The sequence below is a fragment of the Salvelinus namaycush genome, chromosome 19, assembly GCF_016432855.1.
Source record: "Salvelinus namaycush isolate Seneca chromosome 19, SaNama_1.0, whole genome shotgun sequence".
In the NCBI taxonomy this organism is placed as follows: domain Eukaryota; kingdom Metazoa; phylum Chordata; class Actinopteri; order Salmoniformes; family Salmonidae; genus Salvelinus; species Salvelinus namaycush.
In genome coordinates, this window is record NC_052325.1 from 39,602,341 (window position 1) to 39,623,132 (window position 20,792).

The 20,792-nt window shown below is 44.1% G+C and overlaps 1 protein-coding gene and 1 pseudogene across 1 annotated transcript in view; both read left to right on the top strand.

The window, feature by feature from the left end:
- The window catches only part of LOC120064019 (bromodomain adjacent to zinc finger domain protein 2B-like), a 31,232-nt gene extending 22,207 nt beyond the window's left edge, over positions 1-9,025 (top strand). Inside the window, exons 22-30 of the mRNA XM_039014330.1 lie at positions 25-722; positions 956-1,244; positions 1,519-1,674; positions 3,543-3,703; positions 3,891-4,210; positions 4,703-4,838; positions 6,455-6,768; positions 7,042-7,185; positions 7,388-9,025. Coding sequence (XP_038870258.1) covers positions 25-722; positions 956-1,244; positions 1,519-1,674; positions 3,543-3,703; positions 3,891-4,210; positions 4,703-4,838; positions 6,455-6,768; positions 7,042-7,185; positions 7,388-7,544 — 2,375 coding nt within the window. The 3' untranslated portion in view covers positions 7,545-9,025. The remainder of the gene's footprint in view (positions 1-24; positions 723-955; positions 1,245-1,518; positions 1,675-3,542; positions 3,704-3,890; positions 4,211-4,702; positions 4,839-6,454; positions 6,769-7,041; positions 7,186-7,387) is intronic.
- A 1,199-nt stretch (positions 9,026-10,224) lies between these two features.
- LOC120064020 lies at positions 10,225-12,819 on the top strand (annotated as a pseudogene).
- The last annotated feature ends 7,973 nt before the right edge of the window (positions 12,820-20,792 follow it).

The following is a 20,792-nucleotide window of genomic DNA, read 5'->3' on the forward strand; positions in this document are numbered from 1 at the left end:
CTGTGATGCTGTGGATATTGATAGGAGTGTCTTTACCAGGAGCAGAGGAGCTTGAGAGGGAGAGACTGAGGAGCACAGAGCTGGTCCACGTGAAGGAGGAGGAGGTGGAAAGGAGGCCAGAGGTGGAGGGGAGGCCAGGGAGCACTGACGGGGACATGGCCACGCCAGACAAACACTCCCTCAACCTCTTCCTCCAGAAGCCCGGCTCCTTCTCCAAACTCAGCAAACTCCTGGAGGTGGCCAAGATGTCCCCGGATTCGGACAACCACAGTCAGAGCTGTAGTCCCATCAAAGTCCCCACCACAGTGCCCTCCCCTATCCACCCCACCACTCAGACTACACTACTCAGCAGCCCCTGTGCAGCTCCCTCTCCGCTGTGTCCGGAGGTGAAAGTGGAGCCTTCCACAGCTCTCTTCAGCCCGCCCTACCTCAGCGGCAACAGCAGCCCAGGGAAGATGTCCTCCAGCTCCCTACAGCAGCAGCAGCTCCAGCCCAACGACCAGCTGTTAAGGGTGCTGATGGAGAAGAGTGGTCACTGGTTCAGTCTGCTGCCCCGCTCCCCCTGTGACGAGTCCTCCACCACCACCCCTCCGGCCTTCTCCCCCCAGTCCTCCACCACCAGGCCCAAATCCCCCTCCTCCCTGTCCCCTAATAACCCAGCCACCACCTCAGCCAGCAACCGTACCACCGGGATCAATAACTTCTCTTTATCAGCTCTCCAGGTAGGTGCATGTTATCTCCATCGCTGATCATCTAGGATTAATGTTAACATGGTGTGGAATACGACCAAGACATATTGCTACTGTCAGGTTGTCTTTTGACGTTTTTATGATGCTTTATTATAGGTTTATAGACCGCATTTGTGCTAGTTGTCAGGGAACTAAGGTCTGCTGCATAACATTCTTGCTCACCACTGTGTGAGTATTCTTCTTCATGACCTCCTCCGTCCTCCCAGCAGGTGAAGTCGGGGGTCCATATGATGGGTCTGCCATTCTGTGGCTGGCCCGGTGGCATGATGAGCACCACCCTGCCCTTCTCTGCCAGTCCTCTTCCACCCTCCATGTTGAGCGCTGCCTACCACCATGTGGAAGGTAATGGCAACCCCTTCCTGGCAGCATCCAGCCTCTCCAGCAGCAAGAGTAAGTCGCCAGTCCCTGCCGGAGAGAAGCTCCCCTCTGCCCCGCCCACTGTGGTGGAGGTGGCCAAGACCCAAGACTACCCCAACCCACTGCCCATCCCAGAGGGTAAGCATGGCACACTTCCCACTGCTGCTAGGAAAGATGGGGAGACTAGAATGACACAACACATTCAAGCACTGAGGAGTATTTGAAGTGGCTGCAATGAATTTCCACATTTTATTACGTGTGTGTATATATAGCTATCTGTTTTTATTGAAAGAAATCGCCTGGAAATGAACAGAAAACGATGGCCGATAGGACGGCCACCCGCTGCTTTTATCTAGTCAGTACGTTCTGGTTTGTCCTTTACTGACATGGTGGTGTGTGTGTGTTCATGTAGAGATGCTGTCAGGCTGGTGGAGAGTGGCAGACATGGAGGAGTTGAGGAGCCTGGTTAAGGCCTTGCACAGCAGAGGTATCAGAGAGAAAGCCCTGCAGAAACAGATCCAGAAACACATGGAGTACATTGCCCAGGCCTGCGCCAAGAACAGAGATGGTGAGTGGATCCCCTTGTCCTCTAGATCTCCTCGGCAGGCTCGATAAAATATAATAAAGACATCCTTTGCGTCTGAAATAATATAATTTTATTCCCTATAGTGGCCAGTTTATCTGGTACTGGGTCGAACCCCTCTTTGCCTCCAGAACAGCCTGAATTCTTTGGGGCATGGAAACATTGCTCAGTTGGTATCAAGGGACGTAACGTGTGCCAGGAAAACATTCCCCACACCATTACGCCACCAGCCTGTACCGTTTACACCAGGTAGGATTGGGCCATGGACTCATGCTGCTAACGCCAAATCCTGACTCTGCCGTTAGCATGACGCAACAGAAACCGGGATTCGTCGGACCAGGCAATGTTTCTCCACTCCTCAATTGTCCAGTGTGGGTGATCGCGTGCCCGTTTTTAGCTGATAGGAGTGGAACCCGGTGTGGTCGTCTGCTGCAATAGCCCATCCATGACAAGGACCTACGAGTAGTACGTTCTGACAAGCTGTTCTGCACACCACTGTTGTACTGCACCATTATTTGCCTGTTTGTGGCCCACCTGTTAGCTTGCTCGATTCTTGCCACTCCTTCGACCTCTCCTGTCTAGGTGTTTTCGCCGACAGGACTGCCGCTGACAGGATGTTTTCTGTTTGTCGCACCATTCTCAGTAAACCCTAGACACTGTTGTGCGTGAAGAGCCCAGGAGGCCGGCTGGCACCGACTATCATACCACGCTCAGTCGCTTGTGTCACTCGGTTTGCCCATTCTAACGTTCAATCAGTAACTGAATGCCTCGATGCCTGTCTGCTTTATATAGAAAGCCACGGCGACATTGTCTGTAGGAGCAAACAATTATCGTGAACAGTGTAGTGTCCCTAATTAACTGGGCCCATATGGCTCTGGTCAAAAGTAGTGCACTATATAGGAAATAGGGTGCCACTACAGATGCATCCATAGACATCCAATATATCCTGTGACTCTTTAAATCTGACCTTTACTGATGTGGTAGGCAACATGACCTCTGCTTAAAATGTCCCCTTGTTACACGGAAATGTCAACCCACTGCAGGGAGAGAGTGGATTGTTTAGATGCATCATGTCAGTCAGAGTTAACATGGTCTTTACCACCAGTCCTTTGGGTTACCATCATTTACATCATGTTGGCGTGGTTGGATGATGCTGTCTGACAGCTTTGAATATTCATTGTGTAGCTTTGATGCCAATTATGTTCTGACCAGGGATGGTCCTTTTTTTTGGGGGGGGGGGGGGACTCAGTCAGGGTCTCAACTTACTGTTGAGAGTTAGAGTAGTAGAATACACGAGGTGCAATTTCGAAATGTGGTTGTAAATAAGTTATAAAATTGCAAAATCTTCTCTCCGCGCATGGTAAAATGTGTCAACTGCAGCAAAAGTGCTTTAAAACTGCAACATTTTCTCTACACCCCATGGCAAAATGTGTAGAATTGCAGGAAATGAATTGTAAAACGTCATTTATTTCTCTCTGCTGTTAAGAGGGGGGCCGCAGAATGTTACTTAGGGCCCCCTAAACGCTAGGGCCGGCTCTGACTGCATGTGTGGGTATGGATGGGAGTACACACTGCGGCCCCTCACGATGAGATCAGATTCTTTGTGGCCCTCACCCCCATAAAAGTTGCCCATCCCTGTTCTAAACTGAAGATCGTCTGCATTAAGTTCTAGCTATTAGTTCTTCTACAGAGCTAGGCAAATACAATGTCAAGAGAAACACTGCCTCCCTATATTAAAAAATATCCTTCCCAAACTTCCCAGTACATACTAAGATACAATAATTGTAGTAAACTTCGTTTTAGGGAACTTCGTTTTAGGGGGGGGAAATGAGTTGATTCCTCCTTCTCTCCAGTGGTGGTGATTGATGAGTCTGAGCTGGAGGAGAACGGGGTGAGCGAGGAGACGGTGGAGAGCTGGTGTGTGGAGGAGCAGGCCATGGAGATGGACATCGCTGTGCTGCAGCAGGTGGAGGAGCTGGAGAGGAAGGTCACCTCGGCCAGCCTCCAGGTCAAGGTAGAGTAATGCTCTTCTACTCAGTATCCATCTATAGCACTGTATCCATACTGGAGCCTGGCGGTACGTAGTGGAGAAGGAGCCAGTCGGCAATGAAGAAAGACAATGATGAATATACTGTATTCCACATACAACGCAAACGAAAGCTTTTGATTTCACCACTGTCGTTTTTCTCATCTCCTCCCAGAGTTGGATGTATGCGGAGCCCCAGTCAGAGCGAGGGGACCTGGTCTACCATGAACACAAGCCCATCGCTAAGCTGCTTCCAGCCGGGGAGGAGCAGCCTGCAGGGGACAAGGAGAGGGCCAGTGGCAACAACAGCCTAGTGCGGCACGTCAACAACCCGCTAGATATAGCCGTAACACGGCTGGCCGAGCTGGAGAGGAACATCGAGCGAAGGTACCTGAAGAGCCCCTTAAGTACCACCGTTCAGGTCAAACTGGATAATGTGCTGGGTACGGTCACTGTCCCTGCTCCCGCACCATCCCATAATGTTGATGGTGAAGGGTAGGTCCATCCAGATTCCCATTTTGAACACTACTTTGTGCTTCCCTCTGCTTCACTGGAGCCTATTTCGTTATTTTCGGTGTCTTCGGTGCCTGTTTCTTCCTCTTCTCTCGTTGCTACTGTGTGCGTCGTGGTTTTGGTTCCTTTGTGATGTCTCTCACTGTAAGTGGTTGTATCTGTCTCTTTGGAAGCCGGTCTGTACTGTGGCTCTGCATGGTGCATAACAATGGTAATCATGGTTCTATGTTAGCTCATTGTCTCACTACGGCAGTTTGCACACAGACTCCTGAATGGAACTATGAGGCATGTCAGTCACCAGGTGGAGTCTTGTACAGTATCTCTTAAAACTGGCTGCTCTAACCAAACACTCTTGCACTCGTCTGGCTTTCTGTGCACTGCTGTTGGTTGGTGAGCTTGATTCCTGTCATTGACTGTTCTATGTGATGATGTGAGTGGCTGGTTCTCTGACTGTGATGCCTTTTCCTGTCTCAGGGGGGAAGAGGGGCTGGCTCCGGGCATGAAGGTGTGGCGCAAGGCCGTGGGCGAGGTCCGCAGCGCTGCCCAGCTGGCTCTCTGCGTCCAGCAGCTCCAGAAGTCCATCGCATGGGAGAGATCCATCATGAAAGTGGTACGACTGTCCGTCTGTTAATGTCTCCGAGAGCTCCTCTAAAAGGCTTTGAGCTACATTTTCCTCTCGCAAAGGCCACCTGCACTGTAAACTAACGCACTGTAAATGAAATTAGAATCAGATTTCTCTTGAAAACCTTTTGTCAGGAGGAACTTAAGTTTAACCAGAGATTTATACTGAACAAAAATATAAACGCAACATGCAGCAATTTCAAATATTTTGCTGAGTTACAGTTCATATAAGGAAATCAGTCAATTTAAATTAATTAATTGAGCTCTAATCTATGGATTTCAACTGATTGCAGGGGCACAGCCATGGGTGTGCCTGGGAGGGCATAGGCTCACCCACTGGGGAGCCAGGCCCAGCCAATCAGAATTTGTTTTTCCCCGCAAAAGGGCTTTATTACAGACAGATATACACCTCAGACCCCCCTCCAAATTCAAATTCTCTAAAATGATGTTGGAGGCGGCTTATGGTAGAGAAATTAACATTGAATCTCTGGCAGCAGCTCTGGTGGACAATCCTGCAGTCAGCATGCCAATTGAACGCTCCCTCAAAACTTGAAACATCTGTGGCATTGTGTTGTGTGACAAAACTGCACATTTTAGTCGCCTTTTATTGTCCCCAGCCCAAGGTGCATCTGTGTAATGTTCATGCTGATTTATCAGCTTCTTGATATGCCACACCGGTCAGGTGGATGGATTATCTTGACAGGCTCTTGACAGGCTCACTAACACAGATGTTAACAAATTTGTGCACAAAAGTTTAGAGAAATATACTTTTTGAGGGTATGGGAACATTTCTGGGATCTTTTATTTCAGCTCATGAAACGTGGGACCGACACTTTACATGTTGCATTTATATTTATGTTCAGTATAGTTACAGTGCGATACATAAGAGGTATGCCACACAATGCAATAGCTCTATTTATAGTAACGGCGCTCTGTACTACCAGCAGCCTGTCCTTTATTTCTGTCAAACTTGACATGTCTTTTATTTTAAGGAAATCCTGGGGTTATTTAGAATGTGTTAGTTCATAGGACAGTTTTTTTTGCGAGGGGAAAATGTTGCCCTAAATGTGAAGTATTTCCTCAGAGAGCACCCAGTTTGACAGTGCATGCTGGTGTGTTACTCTGCAGTACTGCCAGTTGTGTCGAAAGGGGGATAATGAGGAACTACTCTTACTCTGTGATGGCTGTGACAAAGGCTGCCACACGTACTGCCATAAACCCAAGATCACCACAATACCTGACGGTGACTGGTTTTGTCCTGCTTGCATATCGAAGGTACAGTAACTTTAGCCTTCAGTTGCAGGTAGCCCTACTTACAATTCACAGAACAGAGAAAATAGAGGGACTCCTTAATGTAGCAATTTATCCAACCTCAGGCGTCCAGTGTAACAAAACTTACCGTAGGCGTTCAAGTACTTCAAAACGAGGTGCCCCCTTCAAAATGCGACGTCTTATCACAAGGGTTTATCCTACTCCCAAAAACTCCTAAACGAAATGGGAATAAATACACCAAAATCAAAAGTCCAATTCATTCAATTCCCAGCGAGAAGTGTGATCCTCGGCGAATGCAAGACGCCTCCACTCAGCACATTTTGTGTCATTCAGGCGAGCGGTCAATCCCCCGAGAATAAGAAGCAGCAGAGCCGAGCGGGAGCAGCCGGAGGAGGGAAGAGAGGCACCGAGGTAAAACGGAGCAGGAAGCTATCGTCCGTAGCCAGCGCAGAGGTCTCCGAGGACGATGCTGCCAGCAGCAGCACTCCAAAGAAATGGAGCAAAGAGCCCAAAAAGAGGAAGAGCCTAGGAGAGGAGAGCCCAGCCACAAACCAGTCCAAGCAGGACAGTACTAGTCCTGTCTGTGGGAAGAAGGCTAAGACGGCCACGTCGGCCAGAGACGACGATAAGGATCTGAACTTGTGCAGGTACATTATGACTGGGGGTTCAGCCTTATTATAATACTATTGACCCCGGAAGTGACACGGGCGACACTTACGCTGGTCCCACATCTGTTTGTGCTCTTGCCCACTCAATTGCCGTCATTGTCTAGTGAAACATGAAAATGGGTGACAGGGAGTTGGCATGATAGCACAAACAGACTGGCACTCACGCTAACATACGCTAGCTGCTGCAGTGTCTGATGCATCCCCATGCATACTGTAGTTTATGTGAGGGTCATCTCTTGGTTGACTCCACAGGGTGCTACTGGCTGAGCTGGAGGTTCACCAGGATGCCTGGCCCTTCCTGAACCCTGTCAACCCCAAATCTGTCCCCGGCTACAAGAAAGTCATCAGGAAACCCATGGACTTCTCCACTATCCGAGAGAAACTCGTTAACAGCCAGTATGTACCGTACCATTAGCATGAAAAACTATTTGCATACAATGTGTTTCATTTAATTCTGATACCTGTATGATACGTAAACATTAGGCCATTTGCAAAGATTATGCCTTTCCTTTTCATGCTTTTGTTCACATTGTTTTCCCCCTGCGGGATTGTATCTCAGAAATGTCGTAATTGAAATGCCATGCGTCTCAATTTCCAGGTACTTGAACCTCGAGACGTTTATCATCGACGTCAACTTGGTTTTTGACAACTGTGAAAAGTTCAACGAAGATAATTCGGACATTGGGCGAGCAGGACACAACATGAGGAGTTTTTTTCAGAAGAGATGGACTGAGCTGTTAAAACAAACCAACTAGGGTAGTTTGTACTACTTTATCCTCACTATACTGTATGGGACCAGCAGTAACCACTCTACACTCACAAGCAGGAGTGACAGTATTGGTCTGAAGACTGTCTTCAAGACCTAAGGTTCAAGTCTCTCTGTCAGCAACCAGGGAATCTTCATTCATTTACAATTGTAATGCTACGTATTGACTTCACTGATGTACAATACTAGTTGTGTAAGAGCAAGGAAATGCACCCAAAGAGTTTCAGACAAAAGGGGTGGGTGTTTTTAAAGTGCAATACCATTTCCTAGAAGAAACCACACTGAATCCACCACCAACAGAGCTGTAACTGGGAACAAAAGCTTTCCAACTAACTGTACATATAATATTACAGTGAATGTATTTAATTTTGCCAATTATTTATCAGTGGAAATGGTTTTCATTTTCTAAGAAAAGGAAGAAAACTGCTTTAAAACAACAACAAAAATCGTACGGAATGTTTTGCGAACATTAAAACAAAAGCCAAGGGGGGAAAATGAATTGTTTACACTGCTCTGTGCCTCCAGGGCGCCACAAGATTCATGACGGTAATACTGTAATGCTGCGTTTCAATGTATGTTTGCATCGCTAACATAACCTAGACAGTGAGGCAACAATGGCACATCTGTATATACTGTTTATTAATGTTAATATTAAGTCTTGATGGTAAAATGTATGATGTGTACATACAGCACTGTTACAAGACACCTGATATTGTTTATGCCTTAGAATGATTGTAGTGTTTAATTTCAGTCTTAAAGTGATAAATACATGTATATTGCCTGTACCGTATATCCTCTGCAAACACTGTGGTCTCCTCAATCTTGGTAGTGCCTGCCCTCTCAAAAGTTTGTGGAGGATATTATTTCAATCTTTTGGTTTTGTATTCCTTCGTGTGTGTGTGTGTGTGTGTGTGTGTGTGTGTGTGTGTGTGTGTGTGTGTGTGTGTGTGTGTGCGCGTGCGTGCGCGCCAGTATACGAAATGTCAACCCTCGTGGGCCTCGAATTCTGACATCTTCCGGTCATAAGTATAGAATGCATTGCGATGCACAGTACCTTTCATAAAAGCATTTATCTCTATTTGCCTTGCCACAGACCCAAGGACACTGGAACATTTTGTAATAACCAGGGTATTCCTGGTTAAATTCCATTTAAATTCCATTCAATATCAGGAAGTACACTGAAATTCCAATTATCTTCAATGCTTTTCAATGAGGAAAATTTGGAATTAGAATTTGGTTTCCTTTCTAAATTGACTGGATTTAAATGGAATTGATCCCAACCCTGGTAATAACCACTGTGTTTGGCCTACTGGTGGCATCTTGAGCAGTGTTTTGTACCTGAGTCAGAGTACTTGAAGTTATTTTATTTATGAATATTGTGAGGAAAAGTAGAATTTTTTTGTAGGAGCATTATTTTTCACTAGTGTGTGTGGCACGGATCTAATAAAAATGATCTTTTTGATTTCTGTATTTTGCTTTACTTCATATTTATTTTCTAAACTGCAAACATTTATTTTGGCAGGACATCTGGGCTTTGTCCTGTATTTGTTTTCACATTACAAAGCCCAGGTGTCCTGCCATATGCTATATTATAGGCCTACAATTTGGCAAGGTAATTTTAATGTCATTGGACTATTACATTTGTCTGGAGGGTGGAGGGAGGTTAGTTTATATCATATTTGAGAAACATGTCAGTGAATAATGGGACATCACCTACCTAGGTGACCTACTACTGCACATTAACCTAACAACTCCCAGTGTCACCATGACTGTTATGCAATCAGCTATGACTTTTCTGGTTGTACAAAAGGTAAGCTCCACCTGGTTCTAGCAGCATTTGGATGTGGATTAAGGTAAGGTAAGCAACGCTTTCATTTTCAATCATTTGTTTTTGGATTTGGTCATTATAACTATCACTTACACTGAGTGTACAACACATGCTTTTTCCATGACACAGTAGACTGACCAGGGGAATCCAGGTGAAAGCTATGATCCCTTATGTCACTTGTTAAATCCACTTCAATCAGTGTAGATGAAGGGGAGGAGACTGGTTAAAGAAGGATTTTTTAAGCCTTGAGACATGGATTGTGTGTGTGCTGTTCAGAGGGTGTATGGGCAAGGCAAAAATGTAAGTGCCTTTTGAATGGGGTATGTAAATAGATGCCAGGCGAACCGGTTTGAGTGTCAAAAACTGCAACGCTTTTTTTTCACGCTCAACATCAAGAATGGTCCACCACCCAAAGGACATCCAGCCAACTTGACACAACTGTGAGAAGCATTGGAGTCCATATGGGCCAGCATCCCTGTGGAACACATTCAACACATTGTAGAGTCCAAGCCCTGAAGAATTGAGGCTGTTCTGAGGGCAAAATGATGTGGAACTCAATATTGGGAAGGTGTTCCTAATGTTTTGTGCACGCGGTGTATATATTTTATTAAAGCCCATGAAAGTAATACACTTGACAATTCATAATAAAATATTTGTTTTTGATGAGGTATCTCGCACACTATTTATGGCATATTGCTGGTGAATCATTTCATATCCAGTGAATATGTATAGGCTACCTACAGCTTTGAGACCGTTAATGCCTGGATGTTTTGCGCCACCTTGTGTAGGCTGAGGTTATTATATTTTATTTACAGGACGAATATTTATCAACAGTGACAAAATGGTGCCATTACTGTAAACACTCCACGATCATCGACATGAGGTGTATAGGTGCGCGTTCTCCCCTACACTACTAGCGACTTGCTCCGGGGATAAAACCATACGAATGTATAACAGGAATGACTTCTCGGAGCTTCCGTTCTCGCCTCTCAGGGCACACCTATGGAGTTCACTGCTACAGTTTGTGTGTGGCGCCTACCTGTCCAGCTGCTCCACAGACGCGGTGACTATTTTGGAGTTGGCGACAGGTGAGCTAATGGCAAAATTACAGCATCCTGGCCGCAGCCCCGTCAGGGTGTGCTCGCTGTCTCCCGACTCCTCCCCTTGCTGTCCAGGAAATCAGATGGAACCGTGGCGGTTTTGGGTTTTCACTTACGGCATAAACTGCTCCCGATGTTGCGTTGCCCTGATGCCCTTGGAGATTGGTTCTCTAATCTTCATAATAGACCTATATATGTTTTATGTATTACTAAGGGATATTCTTACACACACATCCTATGATAATAAACGTCTGTTACGTTTACAAATAATCCCAGTGGTCTCTAATATTCAAATGAAGCATCCTATTGCTTGTCCTCATTGATGCAACCTTATCAGCATACAGTTGAAGTCAAGTTTACATACACTTAGGTTGGAGTCATTAAAACTCGTTTTAAAACCAATCCACACATTTCTTGTTAACAAACTATAGCTTTGGCAAGTCGGTTAGGACATCTACTTTGTGCATGACACAAGTAATTTTTCCAACAATTGTTTACAGACAGATTATTTCACTTATAATTCACTGTATCACAATTCCAGTGGGTCAGAAGTTTACATACACTAAGTTGACTGTGCCTTTAAACAGCTTGGAATATTCCAGAAAATTGTCATGGCTTTAGAAGCTTCTGATAGGCTAATTGACATAATTTGAGTCAATTGGAGGTGTACCTGTGGATGTATTTCAAGGCCTACCTTAAAACTCAGTGCCTCTTTGCTTGACATCATGGTGGGAAAATCAAAAGAAATCAGCCAAGACCTCAGATTTTTTTTTTGAGACCTCCATAAGTCTGGTTCATCCTTGGGAGCAATTTCCAAACGCCTGAAGGTACCACGTTCATCTGTACAAACAATAGTACGCAAGTATAAACACCATGGGACCACGCAGCCGTCATACCGCTCAGGAAGGACGCGTTCTGTCTCCTAGAGATGAACGTACTTTGGTGCGAAAAGTGCAAATCAATCCCAGAACAACAGTAAAGGACCTTGTGAAGATGCTGGAGGAAACAGGTACAAAAGTATCTATATCCACAGTAAAACGAGTCCTATATCGACATAACCTGAAAGGCCGTTCAGCAAGGAAGACGCTACTGCTCCAAAACCGCCATAGAAAAGCCAGATTACGGTTTGCAACTGCACATGGGGACAGAGATCGTACTTTTTGGAGAAATGTCCTCTGGTCTGATGAAACAAAAATAGAACTGTTTGGCCGTAATGACCATCGTTATGTTTGGAGGAAAAGGGGGAGGCTTGCAAGCCGAAGAACACCAGCCCAACCGTGAAGCATGAGGGTGGCAGCATAATGTTGTGGGGGTGCTTTGCTGCAGGAGGAACTGGTGCACTTCACAAAATAGATGGCATCATGAGGATGGAAAATTATGTGGATGTATTGAAGCAACATCTCAAGACATCAGTCAGGAAGTTAAAAGCTTGGTCGCAAATGGGTCTTCCAGATGGACAATGACCCCAAGCATACTTCCAAAGTTGTTGCAAAATGGCTTAAGGACAACAAAGTCAAGGTATTGGAGTGGCCATCACAAAGCCCTGACCTCAATCCTATAGAACATTTGTGGGCAGAACTGAAAAAGCGTGTGTGAGCAAGGAGGACTACAAACCTGACTGTTACACCAGCTCTGTCAGGAGGAATGGGCCAAAATTCACCCAACTTATTTTGGGAAGCTTGTGGAAGGCTACCTGAAGCGTTTGACCCAAGTTAAAAAATTTAAAGGCAGTGCTACCAAATACTAATTGAGTGTATGTAAACTTATGACCCACTGGGAATGTGATGAAAGAAATAAAAGCTGAAATTAATCATTCTCTCAACTATTATTCTGACATTTCACATTCTTAAAATAAAGTGGTGATCCAAACTGACCTAAAACTGATTTTTTACTAAGATGAAATGTCAGGAATTGTGAAAAACTGAGTTTAAATGTATTTGGCTACGGTGTCTGTAAACTTCCGACTTCAACTGTATGTAATCTTCATAACAGGTGTAAAATAAACACTTGAATGGAGTCCCCTCATCTGGGCTTCAGGGGAAACGGAAGCTAGATTGAAGATACGGTATCCCTGAAAACCGGATGTTTCCGTTTTACCGACTCAGCATAGGCTATCAAAATGGGACATCATATTCCACTGTTCATCTTCCCAGGTCTGGTGCCATGACTGAGACCACAGTGATGGCGTGCTGCTTTACTCCTTGTGGGCAGATGTTTATAACAGGGTGTACACATCTGGAGATATCAAAGTGTGAGATCTGTACATGAAGCAGCTCCATGCAGAGAAGGATGCCAATGACCTGGGGGTGACCTGCTGCCACTGCACCCCAGTTTGACATGGGTAAGATTAAAACATACCTCAGTTAAGTGATCCTCTCCTCAGGGCACCCTTCTCTTCAACACATTGGGATAGTGCCCAGTCGAGGTGTAAAACTGAGAAAAACAATACATAGGGTGAATCCCAAATGACACCCTATTCCCTAATATAGTGCATTATTTTTTACCTGGGTCCAATAGGGTGCCATTTGGCACTCGACCCGAGTATGGAGAGTTAGAATTCAGACTATAAATTACTTTATTTAGAAAAAAACCTTTCTATGGTGCATCTAGAGCTTCGTGGCAGTCTCAGTGGGGACTTAAATAAAGAAATAACCATTGAAAGGTTTTATTATAACCAAATGTTCTAACCACACAGTAATTCATGTCTCACAACTGTTGAAACATTGTTTTACCTTTCATCAATCATAAACATTATCCTTTCCTATTTTCAATGCAATCCTTCTAATCCTAGAATTGTCAGAGTTGAATTCTAGATATTGCCTAAAATGTATTCTCATAGTTCCCAACACTTCAAAAAGATAAGCACCAACCTATTATTTATTTTTTCTTCCAAAATAAACATTATTATTCTGATGGAGAGTCAATGTGCCGGGTTTGTTCTGCCGCGCCTTCACAGATGGCAGTTCAGTGCAGTTTCGATTGGCCTCCTGTGGACAGGACAGTCAACTGAAGATATGGATCGTATCACAGCATGCTATAGCACGTAGGCTGGTCTGGCTTCTGCTACGCACACACAGGAATAGATAGCGAGATTGAGCACAGCATCGTCTGCACGGAATAAAATAATTGCATTAGTGTTTTAGAACAAACCGCATCAGTGCTAAAATAAACCTCATCAATAATAGATTGCTTTCAGTCATATCAGATTGAAGACCAGCAAGTATCTTCCCAGTGGGTTTAAGATATATATGTTCCAATTTGAAAATCAATACATGTATCCAAACATTGTTTACAGTTACTCTTCTGTATTTCACACACATACTAGTTCTTATAGAATTCAATATCTGGTCTTTGTTTTGGACTGTGATCAGCATCTGATATACAGTATTTTAATGTATCTCCCCATTCCATAACCGTAGCCAACAGTCAACAATCCAATGAACAGCATACAAATGGAAGCAATCATGCCCTTTAACAAACCACAAACACTGCCGTCAATCAATCAAATGTATTTATAAAGCCCTTTTCACCTCAGCAGTTTGTCACACAGTGCTTATACAAAAACCCAGCCTAAAGCCCCAGAGAGCAATGCAGATGTAGAAGCACGGTTGCTATGAAAAACTCCCTAGAAAGCCTGGAATTTAGGAAGAAACCTTGAGAGGAACCAGGTTGTGAGGGGTGGGTAGTCCTCTTCTGGCTGTGCCGGATGGATATTATAATAGTACACGGCCATTAAGGCCAGATCGTTCTTCAAGATGTTCAAACATCCATAGATGACCAGCGTGGTTATAGAGAGTGCAACAGGTCAGCACCATAAATTGAACAAATATTAGAATGGGCCTGAATGGCCAGATAGTAGGCTTTGCATTACTCTTTGGAAACTGGTGGATGGTCTTGTGCTACTTATGTAGTGGCTATCCTATCTCTGTTGCTGTGGTAACAGCTGTTCCTGGGTGAGATGTGATATGTGCATACTGAGTGGTGTTCCACAGGGATGTGTTGTGGTGCCTTTGTCTTCGAGCAGCAGCACACTAAAGGAAGCCCACAACAGCACAGGGAATGAAACCAGAGAACATTGGCCACTCATAGGCTGCAGAAGGGGCAGTGCATACCAAGGCGCTGTGCCTCACATGGTTATTGTACCACTTTCAGAGGAAATTGTCTTTTGGATGGGCGGAATATTTATAGTCAATTTTCCGGATCTCTTTTGTGTCAGTAACCTTTCAATTGAACTGTCATTCTGCTTCCTGGTGTTGATGTTATTCATGTTTCCTTCCCTTTATTTTCCTGTAGTTTTTTATGTTTTAGAAATATAATTACCTTCTCTTTATTCACTGTGAATTTTAATAGCCACATGGCCATCACTACTTACTCAGCCTGTAAAGGCCAAATTAAAAGCAATTAAAAATAATAAATGACTGATTTTGAATCTTGCCAGGAGGAAAGAAATCTTATGTAGATCAGATGAATTTGAAAAAGGACAATTGTTTTACCACGGTGCTTGGTTGTCAACCTGCAAATAAATAATTTGGCATAACTGAATTAAAATGCAGTATGTATAGTGTGTAGCCTTCTCCTTAAGGGAGAGTCCAGCCAGGATTAAATTCAAGGAGCGTTATAGAGCAGTGCACTGGACAACTGACAAATGCATTTTATAAAGGCGACAGGCAAAAGTCTCCATACAAAACCATAACATTTATGTATAAAGCACCTTGGATTGAACCCCGGCATCAGTGTCCAGAGTGTTGTGGTTTTATTTATTGAACCTTTATTTAACTAGGCAAGTCAGTTAAGAAAAAATTCTTATTTACAATGATGGCCTACCAGAAGGCTAAAGGCCTCCTGTGGGGACGGGGGACTGGTATTTAAAAAAAATAACAACACACATAACGACAAGTGAGACAACACTACATAAAGAGAGAACTAAGACAATAAAATAGAAAGGCAGCAACACAACATGACAACAACATGGTAGCAACACAACATGACAACAACATGGTAGCAACACAACATGACAACAACATGGTAGCAACACAACATGACAACATGGTAGCAACACAACATGACAACAACATGGTAGCAACACAACATGACAACAACATGGTAGCAACACAACATGACAACATGGTAGCAACACAACATGACAACACAGCATGGTAGCAACACAACATGGTGACAACACAGCATGGTAGCAACACAACATGGTGGCAACACAACATGGTAGCAACACAACATGGTAGCAACACAACATGACAACAACATGGTAGCACAACAACATGGTAGCAACACAACATGACAACAACATGGTAGCAACACAACATGACAACAACATGGTAGCAACACAACATGACAACAACATGGTAGCAACACAACATGACAACAACATGGTAGCAACACAACATGGCAGCAGCACAACATGGTAGCAGCACAAAACAGGGTACAAACATTATTGGGCAGAGACAACACCACAAAGGGCAATAAGGTAGAGACAACAATACATCAGACGAAGCAGCCACAACTGTCAGTAAGAGTGTCCATGATTGAGTCTTTGAATGAAGAGATTGAGATAAAACTGTCCAGCTTGAGTGTTTGTTGCAGCTCATTCCAGTCACTAGCTGCAGCGACCTGAAAAGAGGAGCGACCCAGGGATGTGTGTGTTTTGGGGACCTTTAACAGAATGTGACTGGCAGAACGGGTGTTGTATGTGGAGAATGAGGGCTGCAGTAGGTATCTCAGATAGGGGGGAGTGAGGCCTAAGAGGATTTTATAAATAAGCATCAACCAGTGGGTCTTGCGACGGATATACAGAGATTACCAGTTTACATAAGAGTATAGAGTGCAGTGATGTGTCCTTTAAGAAGTATTGGTAGCAAATCTGATGGCACTCGAGAGCACCCTTACATGCCGAGTGGTTACTGACAGCCTTCTTTAACTTGTTAATCCAGCTGTGGTTGGGGCAGGGATAGTCAGAGGGGTGGTCAGTGGGACAGACAGTCAGACAGACAGTGGGATGTGGGTGGTGAGGTCTTCTCTACAGGAGGTCTTTGTGAGTTATTGATTCCCAGGCTGTGAGATGCAGCTGCACCGCTCTGACTGGCCAGTCGGCCCCTGTGCTCTTCTGTATCTTTTCATATGACGGAGAGCTGCTTGTCTCATCCGTCCTCTCATTACCCAAGTCTTAACCATAGCTCTGGTCCAGTGTGTTTGTCAGGCTTGCTAATGCTTAGCCTTCACAAACGGCCTGGACCAGAGATACCCTAACCCTAGGGTTCTTGTAGGAATATATACACAGCAATAACAGCACTATAATGTAAGGTGTGACCAAATATTTCTTCAATCCCTATTCAGTTGGAATAAACTTGGTATACCGTAATCATATACGTATTTTCTTTTAAATAGTGCTTTTCTCATATTTGACCACTAGGGGGTCTCTACTCTGAAGCCTTACATAGCAGAATTTAAAGTTCTCAATTGAATTATTACACTGAATTATTTCCCGCCTTCTCTTAGATTTGTGACAGCCTGTGCCTTCTCTCCAACCCTGCCATGGATGGTCACTGGATCCACGGACAAGACGGTCAACATCTGTCACTGGCAGAGGGCACAACAGAGAGACATAAAAAGCTCAGTGTTCAACACCATAGTCCCCTCCAAAGCTCGTCACCAAGCTTAGGACCCTGGGACTGAACACCTCCCTCTGCAACTGGACATGACGGGCCGCCCCCAGGTAGTAAGGGTAGGCACCTACACCTCCGCCACGCTGATCCTCAACACAGGGGCCCCATAGGGGTGTGTGCTTAGTCCTCTCCTGTACTCCTTGTTCACACCCATGACTGCATGGCCAAGCACGACTCCAACACCATCTTCAAGTTTTCTGACGACACGACGGTGGTAGGCCTGATCACCAGCGACGATGAGACAGCCTACATGGAGGAAGTCAGTGACCTGGCATGGTGCCAAGGAGCTGATCGTGGACTACAGGAAACGGGGGGCGAGCACGCCCACATTGACAGGACTGCAGTGGGGTCCAAATCACAAAGGACTTTTTTATTTTTTTTATTTCACCTTTATTTAACCAGGTAGGCCAGTTGAAAACAAGTTCTCATTTACAACCGCGACCTGGCCAAGATAAAGCAAAGCAGTGCGACACACAAGCGTACAGTCAATAACACAATAGAAAAAAAGAAAGTCTATATACAGTGTGTGCAAATGGCGTGAGGAGGTAAGGCAATAAATAGGCCATAGAGGGAACTAATTACAATTTAGCAAATGAACACTGGAGTGATAGATGTGCAGATGATGATGTGCAAGTAGAAATACTGGTGTGCAAAAGAGCAGAAAAGTTAATAAAAGCAATATGGGGATGAGGTAGGTAGATTGGATGGGCTATTTACAGATGGGCTATGTGCAGCTGCAGCGATCAGTTAGCAACTCAGATAGCTGATGTTTAAAGTTAGTGAGGGAAATATAAGTCCACACACACGCACTCTTCACGCACTCAGTCGTGAAGAAGGCGCGACAGCACCTCTTCCCCCTCAGGAGGTTGAAAAAGTTTGGCATGGGCCCTCAGAGTTCTACAAAGTTCTACAGCTGCTCCATTGAGAGAATCTTGACTGGCTGCATCACTGCTTGGTATGGCAACAGCAGCTTATTTACTTTCTCGTGTTCTTCTAATTTCTTATTTGTATTTATTGTGTGTTTGTTCTACCTTATGCTATTTTTAGTATTACATTGATATTGATTACTGTTGGGTTTAGAGGTTGCAAGAAAGGCATTTCACTGTACGTGTGCACATGTACATTAAAACTTTAAAAAGCACTGCACCAGAATGCAGCTGTGTCTTTTGACATCAGGGCCTGGCTAGACTAGTGTTTACAGAGGGTTTCCTTCTGAGAGTGGACATGTTGACAGAGCACATTCCAAGCTCTATCGCTCTTTGAACGCAGTCTCCTTTGAAAGTGATTTAGTGTTTTCTGGTGATTTCAAGCTGAATCCAGGAACCCCTCATGTCAAGGTAAGAACACAAAGGAAAATGTTCTTATCATTATATCCAGTGATTGGTGCAAAGTGATTGGTGCAAGGGCAAAATTGTGGTATAGATATTGGAGGGGATGAACAATAGACGGGGTTCGGGGTGGTCCTCCCCTGGAATTTTCAACATTTTAAAACGCATTTCCTGCAATTGTACAGTTTGACATGACTTATTATGCCTCTCTTGATGGGTATTCAGGGGGGTATTTTGAAAACACAGTGTAAGTAGATGGATAAGTGGAAGTCTCCCCCTCCCAATTATTTTTTTTAAACAGCTCTGGAAACAATTAAGAGACCACGGCAAAATGATCAGTTTCTCTGGTTTTACTGTTCATAGGAATGCGTTTGGGTAAGATGAACATTTTTGTTTTATTCTATAAACTACTGACAGCATTTCTCCCAAATTCCAAATAAAACGATTTATTTGCAGAAAATGATAACTGGTCAAAATAACAAAAAAAGATGCAGTGATGTCAGACCTTGAATAATGCAAAGAAAATAAGTTCATATTCATTTTTAAAACAACCCAATACTAATGTTTTAACTTAGGAAAAGTTCAGAAATCAATATTTGGTGGACTAACCCTGATTTTCAATCACAGCTCTCCACCAGTCTTTCACATTGATGTTTGGTGACTTTATGCCACTCCTGGCTCAAAAATTCAAGCAGCTCGGCTTTGCTTGATGTCTTGTGACCATCCATCTTCCTCTTGATCACATTCCAGAGGTTTTCAATGGGGTTCAGGTCTGGAGATTGGGCTGGCCATGACAGGGTCTTGATCTGGTGGTCCTCCATCCACACCTTGATTGACCTGGCTGTGTGGCATGTCCAGCTGGAAAAACCAATTACACACATCTTGCCATAAGGCATAGAGAAAACGGTGCTGTTTTATAGCTCATCTCATGCTATTCTTCACATTTTGCCATGAGGATAAGAGAACATTTTGCAGTAATATTCTGTTAACTCATACCCAAATAATATTGTTGACTCATCCTATTCTTATATTTGTGTCCAAAGCATCAATTGATAAAAAACACTTCAAAAACCCCACCTCAAACTTGTAACGCAAGCAGACTATTAAAAAAATTATTGCTATTTCCTTATAGAGAATGCCTGGTGTACGCCCAAACTTTTCTGTTGTTGGGGTACACACCCACACCATTACAAAACAGAAAAGCTGTTTTTTAACCTGCTTAATAAAACATTTTGGGAAGAAAACTATTTCACTCATATTGTAATTAATTATAGGTCATATTTCATAGAAATCTGGAAACACTGGACAGTTCTTTTAAAGGTCAACATTGGGCAAAAACGCAAAAATAACTATTTTAAACTGTATAACTGATCATACCAGGTCATTTAATGCTTGAAAACAAAATTATGATTAAGATATTTGGCTACAGAAGTGCCATTTCTTACCGATCTTACCGAAAACAAGTCCTGCGAAATGACATCAACACATACCGGAGGAGTTACTGACTAGCTACAAGTGGCTAGCTTAGCTAACAAACTAGCTATGTCGGTCGAGGCACGCATGACCACAATGACACCAAAGGCACACTCCATTTCTGTTTGAAAATTAAGAGGAGCTGGACCGTTTTTCGTGCCCAAATTTGACCGTTAAAGCTAATTTCCTGAAATTCTACACCTTTTGACATTACTTATGACCCACAAAACTATGTATTTTTTATTTTAACGACGAATCAACATGTCCTGAATATTGGGGGGAACATGCCCCCTCAATCCCCTGTGGCAATTTAGCCTATGGAATGTAGGGACGGTCAGGAGTAGCAGCCTCCAGATACTGGGAGTGGGGTGAAGTTGCCCATAGACGCTGATCTTGGGTCAGTTTTGCATTTTCCCTCACTAATGGGGTATGTTGGGAGAAGAGAAGCTGATCCTAGATCTGTACATAGGGGAAAATTCACCCCAGAGACAGATACTGGGTCAATGAATGGATGAGATGTCCGGAGGCCTGAATGAGTGGAGGAGGCAGTAAAAATAAATGATGATGACTTGTAAAGTGAGAGATAATGATGAAGAGGCCTGTACATTGGAGCCAGTCCAAGAGTGGAACCCCTCCAGATAAACAAAGAACCCTCTCCAGTCTTGGCACAGCTTCCCTAACCCCCCCCAGTCAGCTACAGTAGGCTCCAACGATATTTACACTTACCGGACACCCCGTTCACAAAAATGGATCGCACCTACGAACAGTAGTCACGTGGCTTGCTATATATAGCATGCAGAGAGGCATTGAGGCATTCCGTTACTGTTCGAT